Source organism: Odontesthes bonariensis, chromosome 23, assembly GCF_027942865.1.
Source record: "Odontesthes bonariensis isolate fOdoBon6 chromosome 23, fOdoBon6.hap1, whole genome shotgun sequence".
Lineage (NCBI taxonomy): Eukaryota > Metazoa > Chordata > Actinopteri > Atheriniformes > Atherinopsidae > Odontesthes > Odontesthes bonariensis.
The window spans coordinates 14,631,120-14,647,831 of record NC_134528.1 but is presented as its reverse complement, the minus strand read 5'-3'; the positions used below and the strand labels follow the sequence as shown (position 1 = coordinate 14,647,831).

The window sequence follows — 16,712 nt, the reverse complement described above, 5'->3', positions numbered from 1 at the left end:
AAGGATTCAGAGATAAAGGGGGAGACGTAACTCAGATTTCACTCTTTTGTCCTTTTTATGTGTGAATCGATTGAAAATGCCATCTAAATGACTTGAGGTAAAGAAGGAACAAATCAGGGACATTGAGTATTGTTTATTTGGTGCATAGTGTTTCATAAAATTGTTTTTCAACTAATCTCATGGATCAGAATTGTTTGCTACAGTTACAACTGTTATTGAGGTGTAACTGTACACGTAAATTTTCTTAACGGGACACTAAACAGTTGGAAGGCTTCCATCGTTAGGCTTATTGACTGAAATTATTAGAAACCCATTTTAAATGGGAATGACAATTAACAAAATGTGGCCTTCATATTGTGCAAAATCCTTTTTATTTTATGTAGGTTTCCCATGGCTTTGTAAGCAAATCTACAGAAAAATAGAATTGATAAGACTTTTAGGTTGGGTTGAGCAACCGGGGAAAGAAAATATTTTCCTTAATTTCGTCTTGTCACCTTGGTCTCAAATCAGCTTGATGTCTCTTAAAGAATTTCTGACCAAAGGGAATATTTCAGTAAAATAAGTACACTTAGTATGAATGAGGAGATTTTTGGTTAAAACCATTATTTGGAGAAGCATGTTTGCAGAGAATGTAAATCTTGGAACATTCTAACCATAAACTTTAACCACACTTGGTCTTTGTAGTTCTCTGTAAGTCTGAAATACTTTCTTCATGAATTTAGTTGATCTATGAAGCCACTGCCCCTTACAACCTTAAATTAACTTCCAGTTCTGTCTCAGCCTTCCTTTTCATCTCTTGTGAGTCACTGCCCCCAGAACCCAGCTGATCTGATCCCATGCTGCACTCTGTTGATGTTGTGTTGTCTACTGGGCATTGTTGTCAACAGATATAAAACAAGATGATGAGGGCAAATCACTGGATGTGTACAGCAAAGCCGACAATCCTTTAATTGGACATTACTCAAGGCCAAAACTCATATTTCTTGCTCTGCTTGATCTTAAGACTCTCAAACGCTCTCCCTGCTGGGCTTCAATTTTTTTCAAATCAATAATTAATGGTCAAAGTTATTTATTCATGTGCATCTTCGCCAATTACTCAGCGTCTAATTAACAATTTCAATAATTGATATTAATTTCTGAAAGGGTTCAGTATCGTGGGTCATTGAAAAATGCATGAGCAGGGATGTGGACTGGGTTTTGTTTTTTGTTCTGAGAGAGCTTGACGCTTGGGGCTAATACCAGGCCACTTTGACTCTGGCTCTTTGAGTTGGCATTGGCCTTGTGATGTGGGTCTAATGTGGGTATCTTTCATGGACCCAAAGCACTTACTCTGTATCATGTGATCTCATAAAGACTCCAACATGTGCATCCTCAGATACTTTTTCTTTTTTTTTTCTTTAATAGCGAACTTCAAAGAATAAGCTTCTGTTTCCTTGATAATTTTTCTTTGTATATGTGAAATGACCATCTCACAAAAAAAATGTGGAAACTCCTGGTGTAGCTGGGACCTCAATAGTTGCACTATATGCCTAGCCCTGTGTTCTGATGAAACTTAAGTTCAATCAGCAGTTTAAAGAAAAGGGATTTATGTCGAGCCATATCCTCCTGATATTTTGATAGTGACAGCTGTAGTATTCAGGAAATTAACAAAGGCTCCCTTTGGTTGACTTTCATCAAGTTTTTCATTTATTGTGATTCCAATAGGACAGAAGGTTGGGGACCAACGAGGCAAACCATTTTGCAATGGTGGACCAAAGCGAAAAAAATTATCACTATTCACTGTGGGCATTGCTTGAGCACTGAGTTGGATAATAGCTTTATCCATCGATGCAAGGCAACCCATCAAATCCTGAATGCAACATCAGGTGTGTATGATTGCAGGATTGGACACCACAGTGGTCAGACCCCACTGAAAACAATGCTGGTATTAGGGGTACAAGAGGGTGAAGATCTAAACAGTGGGGCTCAGTAAGGGTGAAAGAGGAAAAGAAAAAAAAAAGGCTGTGAATCAGTTGATGTCAGTGACACGTCTCAGAGAGCCAAAGGTGGGGCTGGTGCTTCCCCACTCGCTGTGCCTCCTGTACTCTCCAGGGCGCAAGAAGTACTGGCGTCCCCTGTAATTGGGGTGTTCGTGCAGCATCCAGTAGCCCTCCATGACATTGAGAGAGGAGATGTCACGGGTGTGGAAACGCTCATGCAGATCTGGGCAGTCATCCATGAGCTCCAGATTCTGGCCAGCAAAGTCAGACCGCTCAAAGATCTTCATCCTGTAGTTCCCATTGTACTATGGGGGAGGGGAGAATGCTGTTATTAAAAGTGAATGTTGGATTATGTCGAACAAACTGTCCTGAACTAGCCTGAAGCTCATTGAAAAATGTTACATGGAGATTTTAAGAGCTTCATAATCCCAAACTTAATGGAAAACCTTGCTGCAAACAGGATACGATACAATTTGAAACTCACAGGTGGCACCGCATGGCAGGAGCGGATACAGTCATTGAAGCCAGCCCAGCGCTGGTAGTCAGGATACTCTCCCTTGTGCAGCATGTACTGATAGCCGGCATAATTGGGCTTCTCGTAGGCCACCCATAAACCACTTTCAACTTTTATCGAGTTACAGCGGCTGAAGAAGCTTTGCATCTCGGCGCAATCATTACTGCACTCATGGTGACGACCCTGGAAGTTCCTGTCTTCATAGAAGATAATCTGCATGGCAGATTGTTGGATGTTACAGTTTCACCTTAGAGCTACGTCAAAGACAAACTAAAACATACATGTATGCTGTTCAGATTCTTAAACAATAATAACGTCAATTTGAGCTTGCATAGTTTCCAGCATTATATTACTTAGTATGCTTAGCCAGGTTTGCAAGTTACTTTTACCTAAGACAGTTTTACAATAAAAATATTGTGATGAAGTTTGGAAAACATCAGCAGAAGAGTAAATAAAATCTGTTCCAAATTATGTACCAGGAGCAAAGTTGAATACAAAAGAATGTTTCAAGTGGCATAGTTCAAGTTCACCAGGCTTTCTCGACAGTTCTTGATATGTTTTAAAAGAAAATGACAATTTGCTCTGCCAAATGATTATAATATCTGCTATCCTTTATAGAAGATGAGGACAAAAGTGTGTATTGTTTTAGGTCTTTAAAACTCTCCTCAGCAGTTTCTGCCATTTATTATATCCACTTACATGCAGTGACTACTGATTATTCAAATTTCGTTTTTTGATTATCACCACAAATAAGATTATTTGTTTTAACTAAAAACTGTCATTAGTTATTTGAAACGACACTGCTCGTTAAAGCTCGTTTGTAATTCAGTAGCTACATAGATTTTAAATCTCACGCTTACCTTGCCCATTGTAACTGTGTTAAGTTCAGACCAGACCAGATGCTGGGCTGTACCAGACCTCTTTATAGACCCTGCTGGGATCAGGGCTTTGTAAACATGAAACAAAGCTTTGTCTTGTCAGCACAGTGTGCTCTATAGACTGCAGAACACTATTGGACTGGTGAGCTGCAGTGGCCGCTTTGTTTCTGTCAAAGCTCTGTCTATCTATGGAAATACCGTACAACTGCATTTTCTCTGAGGCTTTCAATAAGAGTTGCAACATCTGCCTTTATTGGCATGAACACGAGAAACCTGCATGCAGACTGAGCAAAGAGGAAAGAGTTTTTTTTCTATAGGTGTGTGACAGTGACGCAGGTCATTAAGAGAGGCAGCAGGCTTTCATTGGTTTAACATGCAGGAAGCAAATGTACTGCCTGCCAAAAATATCAATGTATCTCACATGTTTGTATGATGCATGGATTTGTTCAAATAAGCTCACAAAGGACAAGAGTATTTTAAAATAAGGGTGGTTTAATGTTCATTTCAGTTTTGCTTGGGTGGAGTTTACATGGAAAACCTCATCCTCCTGAAAGAGCCCACCATGGGGTTGTGGCAGCCCCAGTCGCCACAGGCCCTGTACTCTCCAGGGCGCAGGAAGTACTGGCGTCCCCTGTAGTTGGGGTGCTCGTAGAAGATCCAGAATCCCTCCATGATGTTGCAGGAGAAAATGTCACGGTAGCGGAAGCGGTCGTACACGTTGGGGCAGTCATCCATGAACTCCATCGTGTGTCCCATCATTTCAGGCCTGTTATAAACCCTCATTTTGTAGGATCCTCTATACTGCATGTGAAAGAAATCAGAACATGATTATTATGCTGATTTGGTCGGTGTGAACCCTAGAGAGAAGCTTTTCTTCACTGAGTTGATTTTTGAATTCAAGCAAGCACTTGCACACCTTGGTTTCTGTAAGTAACTACAAATGAGAATGAGCAAGAACTCTTGGAGAGTGACAGAACAATTTTTTTTATCTTCCCCGAACTGACAGAAACACTCAGCAACTAACAGTTAGAGTGAAGGCACAAAGTCTTATGTGCGGTGTATCAGTTTCTTTTTTAAAGGTTGACTTGGTCTCCTTGTGGGCCTTGCAGGAGAGACTTTTATGCTTTGACCTGTGTGTGTATCTGTAATAACATCAAAGACCTAGTGATTGACATCCATTTCTAAAGCAGCTTTTGATGTACAAGGTGACTAGGGGCTGGGTGTAAGGGGAACTACCAGTCCTATCTGTCTGTTTGATTGACTTACGGGAGGGAACATTTGGCAGGAACGGATACAGTTGTTGAAGCCCATCCAGTGGTGGTAGTCGGGGTACTCGCCAGGGCCAAGGATGTACTGGTAGCCCATGTAGTTGGGCTTCTCATAGGCCACCCAGTAACCGCCGCTGACACGGATGGAGTTGCAGCTGTTGAAGTGCCTGAAGGTCTCCATGCAGTCATTGCTGCACTCCCAGTGGCGGCCCTGGTAGTTGCGGCCCTCGTAGAAGACAATCTTGAAAGGGAGAGAAGCATGCATCATTAAAGACTGTGTTAAATGTATGGATCTTCTTTTTGCCATACTCATGAACAGACTGTAGGGGACACTGCTCTCCCTTGAACAAACCCTCCCTTGAGTCAATTATCATTTGGTCCTTCAAGTTTAGAGACCTCTCCGGTGCTGAATATTATTTTCAGTAAAATAAGTAAAGTTACTGTTGTAGTTGATTTTTATGACATATTTTATATTTGTCCAGTCTGGGTTATCTCCTAAAATTTAAAGAGCACAAAAATAAGAATTTGCATTCCAGTCTATATTGTCACTCTTGTTGCTCCTCTTCTCCTTCGCCATGCTCTAATATATAACACATCTTCTCAAATCATGTAATTTTCCTCCTCTGCGTCCTTGTCAAAGCTGTTTCCTGACTGCATGTGAGCTCATACCTTTCCCATGGTTGTAGGGCTGTGGATGTTTGCGCACCATGGCCCTAGACACACTTGCAGGTCCTTTTATACTCTCCTGTTGATAATGAGGCCTCTGACACGTCAGGGTCTACTACTCTTTACCTTTTCAGATGCCAACTACTGTTCCCTTTGTCTACCAGCTATGGGGTAACTTGTCTCTTGTCTGCTAGAGTTTACCTATAGAATTGGCACCCCCTCCCAAAAATGAATGGGACATAAGTGCTATTTTGTGTTTGCATGACCCTTGTTCTGCCATGACCTTGTGTAGCCTTTTGAAATGTCACACAAAGGCCCTTTGGGTTCGTGGCGCCCCCAACTACAAAGCGTGTAAAGTTTACGTTTGCTTAGGTCATTTTTGGGGGCCACTCACTACACTAGTACTTAATGGGTTCATGGTTTTCCCTTCATGTCTTGCAATGGTGGGAAATATTAAAGTAGTTGTTTAGCAGTTTGAATGACTTTCAAGTAGTGCATTAACCTAACATTATGTCGCAGTTCAACAGTTGGTTAGTTCCTGTTAAAAGGAAAGTGGTGTCAATACTGTGGACCAAGTGAGGCTTTTTGTGTTGATATAATCTACAGTGATCTGTTGTCTCTTTGTGCTTCCATAGCCTGCAGTTGTACTGTGATGCCAGACGGGACTGGTCTGTTTGCAGATGTACAGACAGAACTGCACCGTGTGTGTGCGTGTATGTTGTGTGATTTAAAAGGAGGGGTTTGGGGCAGCAGTGTGTTTGAGTTTTTGTATAAAATGATAGATGTTTAGACTTGAATCTTTGGCTTGGAAGCATAGCCCAGAGCTGAAGGGGAAAAGGCCAGAAAGAGTTGCCACCATGTATTGTGCTCTCAAAGCCCAGCTGATGCCAGAAAGGTCAGTCCCATCCTTTACCCTTTCATCAGAACAAAGAGCCTGTACCCCCTCTCCACTTTGTGTGCTTTTTGCAGCTTCAACTATGTAAAAAGGCTAATGTTTTCAAAAAACACAATGGCCATTATGTTCCTGGGCAAAAAACACTGCTACCCTGGCAGTATATCAAAACCCATATGACACTGTTTCATTGTCAAGAAACAGTGTTGATGAGCTTTTACTCCTTTGATCATTGATTGACTTAAAACTCTCCTAGGCTTCAGTAGGTTTTATGTTTGAAGCTCTACTCTTTTTCTGACATAAGTAGACTATTGATATCCTTTCATCACACTGTGCTGTATAATTGTGGGAGATGGGATGCTGTTTTGTTTTGTGGGTTTCTGGAGCAAATATTTACTTTAGGAGGAAACGCTTAATCGGAATATATAAAAGACAAATGTTTGCATTTTCCTCATGCGCATAGTTTAATGATTTCTTTCATCATCCTTATTGAAAGTGAAACCTTCGTACTTCCAAGAAGGCAAAAGAATGATGAAGAAATGTTTGCACTCGTTTTAACTTTGAGAGTTCGATACAGTAACAAGTAGTTTTGAGAAGAGCTCCATGGCGTCTGACACTGCTATTCAGCCTGACTTTTAGTATGATTTGCACTAAGAGAAGGATGTAACGAGTTGCAATGCAATGTCTAATCCAAGAGGGGAAAAGAAAAACCGATTGCCACTATCATCATTGTCATTGTTCTCATTTTCATCATGGAGGAACATCAGCTAACCCTAACTCATTAGCCAAGGCCCTGGCTCTCTCCGCGTCTCTCTATCTTCCAAAGGGGAACCTCATTTCACAGGATCTCAAATGATCATCTTTAGCTGTGCTACAAGACATCTCCTCCCCACCCTGAAGCTGAAACTGACATCACAGAGGCCCTCGCCTGCTTTTTCAGTTCCCCCCGGAGGAGAAGAAAGCTACCCGCTGTGGAGCATTCCACTCTTCATCTCAGAATGATGGAAGAAAAGGAAAGGAGTGGGGAACAGAGCAGGGGGCTGGATCTGCAGCTCCGCTGTGTCCGAGAATCTCATTGTGCATTGTGTGTAATCGTGTGGGAGATGACGACACTATTAGCCTGCAGAATGACTGTCAGTTAGGGACCTCTGTGATTGATGTGCACCCAACAGAGAGAGGAAAAACTTTGACTGAAAGCAACCAGAGCAATAGTTAATTTGCAATGTTTTTCATCTATCCAGCTTGTAAAAGAAAAACCCATTCGGGTAGCTGATACTTAATTAGAATGTGAATGTAAAATTCACTCAGTAAAACACATTTCAGGTCAGAGGAGACTTCTTTCAATATAAAACAAATCACATTCCCTTAATCAAAACTCTGCTCTCTCTGACTCTGCTATATACAATAAGTCTCACCTCTAAAATGTTGTACTAAGAGATAGGAGAGCAGCCGTGCTTGCGGTGCCTCCAATGTGCTCTTTTGCTGAACAGTCATTACAAAAACACTGTGGTATTGAGGCGTAAACAAGGAGTCTATGTGCGTTTTGCTCCTGAGAGCTGGTTAATCTGGTGCTGAAAATATGGTATGATGGGAAAGTGCTTGCCAAAAAGCCTCCCACGCCGGGAGTAGAATGAGGACCTCTCTTTTGCTGAGAGATCATCCTCTCCATTCTTTCTGTCAGAAAATCTCCAGGCATCCTCCCTCTCTTGTCACTGCCAGCGCGCAGGCTCTATCGGGATTGCCAGACGCAGGAGCCACTGTGAGTCGGTGCCAGGGCCCGGATTTACCGTGATGCTTCTGATGTCCTCCATCTTTTTGCTGGGGGATAATTAAAAGAGGAAATGGTGTTGGAAGAACAGAGTGGAAAGTAGGAGAGAGAGGGGGGGGGGTTTGGAACGAGCAAATGGATGCAGCTGTCTGCTATGTTGAATTGTTGATATATTTGTTTTCCTGTCTGAGATTTTGTGTTGAACTGTTCCCCCTCCGGATTTAGTTTTAAAGTTTGTGAAAATCTGCATTTCCTGTGATTAAAAAAACAACAACAATTAGGCCAATTAAGAACTCTTCTTAACAATGGATAGTTACCGTAAAGATTTTTCTGACTTGATTCGGATGACCCACAGGTGATAAGTAAGATGCAACTGCCTAATAAGAAAAGTGTGCTTGAAGCAGAACTATTGTATCTCTAAGATTATTCCTTTTAATAAGATTTTTGTGTTTACAGTGAAGGCAGTTTTTTTTTCATGATATACAACTGGAGTGTGCTTCTTAGTAATGCCACTCCAGTATCACACCTTGCTGCAGAAGTATTCCAACTTCTTCTGAGTATCACACAAACATTTTTTTCTCTTTTTGTCTTGTGATGGATTATCATAATTATCTTGGCTTCGGTGTATTTGTCTGTTTGAACTTGCACTGTTTGGATCATCCAAGCAACTTTCTTTATTTGACTAAATCCATTTCAAATGCTCCACCATGCAGCCTGACCCACAGTCTGAGAAAAGCAGGACAGCTTCTTCGTCAGACACACACCAGGGGGGAGTGATGGCTTTTAGCTGCTCTCACTCCTCATCTTGACGTTCTGTTTTGACGTGGCATGTCTCCCGTACCCCAAAGCTTTCAAGGTTCAAAGAGCAACTTTTCACCCTGTAATCCAGGTGCCTTTCAAACGAAGCGCACTGTTTACTGACACATGACAAAAAAGTTCAACCCCCTCTCATCTCTCCGCTTACAACACTGTAACTCACCTCTGTGCCTGGTAGTCATTCCTCCAGAGCACCCTGAACAAACAGAGCCAAGGCGAGAAGGGGCCCCTGCCTTTCACCACTCACTAAATTCGTAATAAGATGTGATGCTGTTGTTCACTTCTTCAAATTTGCCATCAAAGCAAATGTGTTCTGACAACAGCTAGTGACAAGTGCACCAGAGGAGAGGCGGCAAATCAGCTTATCACACCGCATATCAATTATTGATCATGTTGCTCCCTTCCCTCCCAACCCCCACCACCCCACAAAGAAGACACCTTGTGATAATGAAATACATCAATTTAAAAAAAAAATAATAAACTGAGGTCGGCTCCATTGTTGCAAAGCCGTACAAGCTTGATTGACTGCCTGCACATTTTCCTCGTTGGCAGTCAGGCAGATCAAAGGAAGGTTCCTCTTATTGCCCAGGGCCACTTGCAATTTATTTAGAGGAGCAGTGCTGCTGTCCCAGCAGGTAACATTATTGGGCAGAGACACTCAGGATAATCATAGCTTTGAGGTGCCTCTCAAATCTAGCCTCTGCTTACTCTGTGATGCATGAACAAAAAGTACATGCATATGATTTACAAAAAACCCTTTTTTATTATAGTAAATTAAGACTATGTTAAGATCCTCACATGGAGGATGCAGTCGCTCAAAGGCACTAACCTCCACTGACCTACATATGTTGGATGGAATCCGCTTCGGCTACATATGTCAACATGGAATGGCTTTTTAGCCATCATATTATTCACATAATGTTTGTCTAATAACCTAGAAATCCTCATATATCAAACCATTATGCTCATTTTAACAACCTAGCAATTTATAATCTTGCTGGGGAAAAATGCATCATGATGATAGATAAGACAAAAACTGTTAAGTGGAACAAGCTAAAGAAATGTAAAAATTTCAACAGGCAGCTGAAAATGTGAAATGTGAAAAGAATTAAGTTAATACGTTTCAAAGTTGGTTTGTTCTTCAATGCACCTTGATTTTTCAATGTCTTTTCATGTGGGTACCATGTAAATAATACAAAGCAGAGAATGTATCATCAGTGTAATTTCCTCCTGACTCAGTCATTTACTTAACAGCACACATTTTTACATAGCGTTTGTTCCCTTTCCCAAAAGAATCAGTTAAAAAAAACTATTGTAGTTATCAGCCAGTGTTGTGTCTGTGTTTTTTATTACAGCCTTTCCAGCTCAGCTGGGAGAAGTATTCAAGTTTGTAAACCCTGAAGGAGGTTAATTTTCATCTGATTATGAGAATATATCAGAAGGTGAAACAAAAGAAAGTGAAATTTTGATTGTTTGGTGTTGTGAAAATGTTGCAGTAATTCAGAGAGTCCCTTTCAACCCTTTATGAGGATAGATAGAACTTAAAACCAATGTATGTATGTAAATAAGTAAGATCATAGTTTAAAAGAAATAGATGGAACAGGCTGTTAAATGTCAAAAAGAATAAATAAATATAAAAAAAGCTTCTTATTGTAGAACCAGTCTCTCTTTAAATAACACTTTTTGTTTCAATGATTCGAAATCTATTAAATACAGAGAACAGTCTGTTTAAAGTAGATCTTAGATCTTAAACAGAGATCCAATTTTTATCTTTGACTCTAAATTTGATACAGAGGTTCATACAGTGGAATCTGCACATATAGGTCAATCTTTTATTATTATTGAAAGTCCTCAAATGTGTCTATAAAGTTAGCATTTGCATAAAGTTGTTGTGCAACACAATGCAATGACATACATTTGTTATCTGAATGTCCTGTCTGCTTTTTTAAACTCTGTAATTGAGCAAATCTTCAAATCATTTTTGAAATGCATCAGTGTAGAACAGGATTGTAAGCTATATAACTAAAAATGTTCATATATACATTTAAACTTTGAAAAGCACTATTAAAACTAGTATTTTTTTAAGTGTTCCACTCAGTTTTCCAGTCAGTTCCAAGCACTAGAGGGCACTAGAACCCAAAGCATTGTCTATCTGTAGGATGGCTGTTTTAAGTTGTTTATTCAACAGCCATATCTCTGAGCAGCTTGTCTGTGTGTTTGTTTGCTTGCATACATTTGGAAGTAAGCTTGGACACTCATGTATGTAGACACGAGTTAGACAATGGCGTGATTTCATGTGGCACAGCTCTTTGCATGTCAGTGCCATATCTCTTGTCTGTACTGATGCCTATCAGTGTGTCGACAAAGCTTTACCAAGGGAGAAGTTAAAAACAAATCACTAACAGGCTAACATGACCTGTGTACCACATACTGCTTGTCCGCTTATTTGTAGAAGCAACCCACATTTTTTTGCTGCACACACACACTGTAGCGTTTGAGTTGTTTTTAGAATGCTAGTTTCAAGCAAACTTTGACAAGGCGCAAACACATGCACACAGCATGGCCAAACAAAGTCTCAAACAGACAATGAACAGTTAGCTTTGTAGCAGTTTCAAGCCAGTGTGTGTTTTTGAACTGCAGATGCGGGTGCTGACTGAAGGATCAGTGCACACACTGCAGGACTGCAGAGATGGCAGTTCTCCCATAGGGTCTGGCACAGCCCAGGTCTTTGTTTTGTACTGCTCATTTAGCCATGTTGAAGAGGTGGTGGTGGTCTGTGCCCGTGTGTTGTTACGGGGATCATTTGAAAGTACGTCCTTAAGCTGATGTGTGCACATTGTGCTCCATATGGCGTCTGTTTGCTTGTCACCAAAGGCTTTCGGGTATATTGTTTTAGTAGGATTTTTGTCCTAGTGCATTCAGGAGAGCAGAGTGAAAATCTTTACCGCATTGTCCATTTTCTTGTTGATATTAGAAGCAACGTATCTTACATTTCTGAATTTACAGACTCCACTGTAGCAAGAGCAGATATCTGTTCCTACTGGGAATCAGTTACACAATCATACAAAGGTAGGCAAGATGCAATCAAGTATGTTATTAAGATTCGTGCACTGTTGTTTTGTGTTGAAAGATGGGGAGGTGAAATGCATAAGGGGCCTTACTTGATGTGAGTGAGGCCTCAGAGGAGCAGAAAAGGGACGCTGCTGTCCCTAGACCGCTGAGAGAACGGGCCCTCTGCAGACTCCCTGAAAGACCGAAAGCTCCACTCAGGAGAGTTTCAACCAAATTAAAAAACAATGATACACTAAGGGAGAAACTAATGCCAGTTTCCATCATCAAGACCCACATTCTTCACTGCTTTGCTTTTAACTTTATTCCTTCCCTCTCTGTTTCTGACTCTTTCTCTTTTCCCTCTGCACTGTTGTTTTCTAGTTTGTTTTTCCATCCGTACTCCTCTGGCTGTCGCCGAGCGCTACAGCCACATTCAAAGGCTCGGCTGTCACGCACCGCCTTTGAATCCCGTTTGAAATTTTAACGTACATGTTGTCAGGGTGCCGTCAGGAGTGATTGACAGGTCCGTCCCAGAGCAACACCGGGCTTGGCAGGCTGGCTGTCTTTTGTCAGAGGCAGCCGAGGAGAAGCAACAAAGAAAAGGAGCAGAGAAGGAAAAAACATACATAAATAAAACAAAACTGCTCTTACCCATTTCTCAATAAAGACCAAATTAGATTAATCTTAAGGCAGAGAAAGGCAGGCATGCAGTTGTGGAAAAAGACTTGATATTTTTTCTGGCTTTGTTCCCTGCCATTGATGGTGCACTGCTTAGACACCCTCTCAACAGGACACCAAAGGCAGCACAGCAAGAGTTGTATAAAGAGCCAGCTGTACATATTAATGTTTATTATCGCCTTCCTTCAACGCAGAGAAAAGTACTGAGCTTGTCCTAAACTCACCTTTGTTTGAAAATAGAGATATGATGTTTGTGGCCTTATCGTCAGCAGATGCTGTGCTTTAAAATGCAAAAACTTGTGGCCGCTTATGGGAAGATATAAAAATCCATCGTCCTTGGAATGCTGGCTCAATTTTTCAGCATTTTTCAAAGGTGGATTACAAAATTAATTTTATGCTGGAAAATTCGAGACTCGACTTGATAAAAATCTGGCCGGTAGGACTTTCTCTCCAACCCCACGATGCGATTCAGCAGCTCATAGATAGAAGAGAATGTGACAACACAGACCTCCATCCTACTCCTCTCCTCTGTTTCCATCGCCAGCACAGTTTTCTGAGCACACTTAGCACATTGGTCTTTGTGACCAGTCGGTTTACATTTGTTCACTTAAGTATAATTAGATTTTTAAAGTATTTTGAAGACTATTGTATTTTTCAATTACAGGTTAGCTTGTGCATTTTCAGCTATATTTGATTTCCTATTTGAAGTTAAAAGTGAATGATTATTTTCCTCATCTTTAGACAAAACTGGAAAATAAAGAGAAGAACTTCATGTCAGCTTTCGGGGGTTTCAGCATAGTACAGTTCAGCTAAAGGCCCACGGCAGCAAAAGCCCAGTCTGCTTGTGTCTGAGCAAGATACTGAATCCTTGCCAGTTCCAGCCTGATCTAACACAAACGAACTTTCTCTGACAAAAGTAATGAGAATAGAACCATAGGTTCATGTTAAAGTTGTAAAAAAGTTTGTTTGGACAGTGCAATGGAGCTGTAGTTATTAATGCAGTGGTGCACATAAAAACAAGTCTATTAACAAGTCTCACCACTTCGAAAATCAGGGACATCAACAACTCATCTCTCTTTTCGTACAAGTGTGAAGGGAGTTGAACATCAGCCAAAGGGGCTCAAACATGAAAATACAACTGTACATCCTGCATTGAGCAAACTGAATCTGTCAGTCATGAAATCTTTACAGGCCGTTTTGAAATGTAAACATACGACTGAGGAGCGAAGGGTGCTTCAAGAAGACCTTGAAGCATTTTTAGATCTAAAAGTAATTGTGCACTGAGGAAAAGGCTTGTTTTAGCATTGAGGGTCATTTAATAACTTGATTTTAAGTTCCTGTATCTTAAGAGAGGAACAGTGTTGTTTGCCATCTTGCAATTTACTAAGGAATTAATCCCTCAGAATTAAGTGTTTTTATAGTTCCATTTATTTTGGCCATCAACAACTTGTGTAAGCAACCATAGATGTGAATCATAGGGAAGAAGTGTAAGCTATTTGAAGAGCAAGGCTTTTGCTTGTGTGGAGTACCGTGCATGATGGGATGACTGACTTCCACTCACTCGCTGAAAGGTTAGGCTTTTCCCTCTGCCGGTATCTTTTTTAAAAGAAAACATGTCTGCTGTTTGATAACTGCTTGACATTTGACAGTCTTTTCAGACCAATCAGACAAGTTTTTTCATTTTTCATGTTTGCCGTCTGGAAGAGCAGCAACAAGGAAAACACATATAGCATTGTCACTTTCCTCAAGGCTTTCAAAGGCAGTCTTTCGCCACAGCTATCAACATCAGATACAGCTGGTGCTCAACTCTTTTTTTTTTCCCTTTCATTTGTGTTTATTTTTCTTATTTTCTTATTTTTATTTTTTTCTGGCCAAACCCAGTCTGCCGAGACCTTATCACCGCCATCAGAGCTGAACTTGAGCAAAATCACATTCCAGTGTCAAAAGTGTCAACCACCTAACCTTACTGCAGCTTTGCCACAATGTGAACCTTTCTTGTCCTCTTCTCTGCAGTTCTCAAAATCATCTCCGCTGGTTGCACTGAAGAACTCTGTTTTGTTCTCTGTGGGCCATTGTCGCTATAGCTTCCTTTAAACTTTCAGAATGTGTTCTACTGTAAATTATCAACTGTATGTTATCTTGGAGGAAAAGCGAAGAGCTAGAGGGAGGCAACAAAGCCAGGAGTCTCTATGGTTACATAATTCATGTCAGCCATATTCAAATAAAATTTATCACATTGTCAATCATCGAGAAGCAAACGGGTGTGTGTGTGTGTGTGTGTGCGTGTGTGTGAGAGTAAGAGCACAGTGATAAATTAATAACGTCCTACCATGGGAGCATGTGAATGAGCATGTTTAGTCATTCTGTTTGACAACAGAAGGAAACGGTCTATTCAGTGGGATAGGAATCAAATTTTTCACTTTTAATGGATATTGTTCCCTCCTCCAAATGTTTAAAATATGGAGCTCTGGTAGGGAGGTGGCTCAAAGAGTACTTGACACTGAAGTAACTTTTCTTTTGGCCATAAACCAGGAGAACATTTTCACAGCAGTATGTGGTCTGCAAGTCCTCGGTTCCAGATTAAAAAATAATTGAGGAAAATACTGGTAATTCCACCTGCTTGTTTATTGCTATAATTTCCATTTTTCTTTGTAATTCCAGGGATAGATATATAAAATTTCAATCTGACACTGCAGTGGTACAGATTTCTTAACGAGACAATTATTAAATGCAATTCATTCAAATGAATGTGTAATCTGTTTAACACAAACAATGCACGTGCCCTCAGTACCATGCTGTATTAGCTTGCCCACACCTGCTCTGGTAAGCTCTATGATCTGTCTATAAACATCTCCCTGAATTCATAGATTTGCACACATGTAAAAAGTGACTGAATGGATGATTAAAAAAGCCTGAGACACACATACTTCTGTGCTGATTCCAGCTCTGAAGTCAGCCAGCCAGGTGTCGAGTGCTTGGGAGGAATCGTTTGAAAAAAACTTGTGAGAGACGGAGAGAGTGACTGATTGTGACTCTTGAGTGGTTATGAGCAAGAACAATGTGCCACAGATAAACAAGCCCTCACATCTCAAAAACTTCAAACTCGTAAACGTTGAACGTTTGAAAGTCTTATAAGCGAGACGAGCCTCCCTCTCATCGGCATGGAAAGCAAGTGTTTTCGGCATGTGTATCAGCACAGACTATCACCATATGCACCCTCTACTCCATTCTGTCCTGCTTTGCACAAATGTACCAATAGAAGTGGTGCTGGTCTCTAAACGGAGGTATGCCAAACAACTCATTCCCTTTTTTCTCTTTCGTTTCCTTTTGTGTAGGGCCAATCTGACCCCTGTTTTGCACCAGGTGTGCATTTCCTTGATCCCGCTCTCCTTCAACCCTCCCCTTCATATTTACACCCCTGCCGCCCGCAATGAATGATTCACTTGGAGAGGCTCCCCTTCCTCCATCAGAAAGCTTTGCAACTATACACTATAGCCCAGCCTCTATTTCTCTGATCTCACTATGTTGTGTAACGCTTGAAACACCCTTGCGTTCTCTTACTTGTTTCTTTTTTTTTTCCACGCTCCCTCTCTTGCTCATTCTCTGAGTTACATTCAGTATTGACTGTTTATGCTTTTTAATGTTGTGGAGAGGGCCCGGGGCTTGCGGATGGGGGAAAAGCGCTCTTCTTGACACACTTACGCCCCCGTAGTGAACTCTAGCTCCCAGCACTCTAGCAAGTACACAGACCTTCTTTTTCCTTTCCCTCCCTTCTCTGTCTCTTTCGCTCCCCGTTTCTTTCTACAACTGGGAGCTCCTCTGAACATCAGCACCCCATGTTGCTCCACTGCAAAGATCACCTTATGGAAGATTAAGATGCTCAAATGCTCAAGCAAAATATTTACACAATAACCCCCCCGTTGCATCAAAGCAGAGGCAGTGGAGTGGAAGGGAGTGATCTCAGGAGTGTGTTAGAGGGCACCAGAGAGAGCAACAGTCACCTCTGAGCAGAGAAGGCCTCGGTCAAACCTGACAGAGAACAAAAGTGATCTTTCCATCTTTAGGTCCTGCATGTGTCTTGCATCTGTCAGCCCACCTTCAGATCCCCTTTTGACTCATACTCTCTTTTACAGACTTACTTTTATCAATCAATAGGCTGAAATCTCTCTCGCCCAGTTGTGATGTGGTCTGACTTCCACAGA

General features: G+C 41.2%; 2 protein-coding genes across 2 annotated transcripts; both read right to left on the bottom strand.

The window, feature by feature from the left end:
• Nucleotides 1-2,008: 2,008 nt before the first annotated feature.
• On the bottom strand, nt 2,009-2,712 carry crygmx (crystallin, gamma MX). Its single transcript, XM_075456940.1, has 2 exons — nt 2,464-2,712; nt 2,009-2,284 (listed from the first exon to the last, which is right to left on the bottom strand). Exons 1-2 carry the CDS (start codon nt 2,710-2,712, stop codon nt 2,009-2,011), a joined length of 525 nt encoding a protein of 174 aa, XP_075313055.1.
• Nucleotides 2,713-3,896: 1,184 nt separating this feature from the next.
• Nucleotides 3,897-5,317, bottom strand: crygmxl2 (crystallin, gamma MX, like 2). The gene is made up of 3 exons (XM_075456939.1): nt 5,309-5,317; nt 4,638-4,880; nt 3,897-4,172 (listed from the first exon to the last, which is right to left on the bottom strand). Exons 1-3 carry the CDS (start codon nt 5,315-5,317, stop codon nt 3,897-3,899), a joined length of 528 nt encoding a protein of 175 aa, XP_075313054.1.
• Between the last annotated feature and the right edge of the window lie 11,395 nt (nt 5,318-16,712).

Excerpts from the sequence above, each read along its gene's own strand:
- crygmx (XM_075456940.1), bottom strand. The coding sequence starts at position 2,712 with ATGCAGATTATCTTCTATGAAGACAGGAACTTCCAGGGTCGTCACCAT. Across the intron at positions 2,285-2,463 it reads CCTGCCATGCGGTGCCACCT|TACAATGGGAACTACAGGAT; the intron begins GTGAGTTTCAAA and ends CCTCCCCCATAG.
- crygmxl2 (XM_075456939.1), bottom strand. Across the intron at positions 4,173-4,637 it reads CCTGCCAAATGTTCCCTCCC|TATAGAGGATCCTACAAAAT; the intron begins GTAAGTCAATCA and ends TTTCACATGCAG.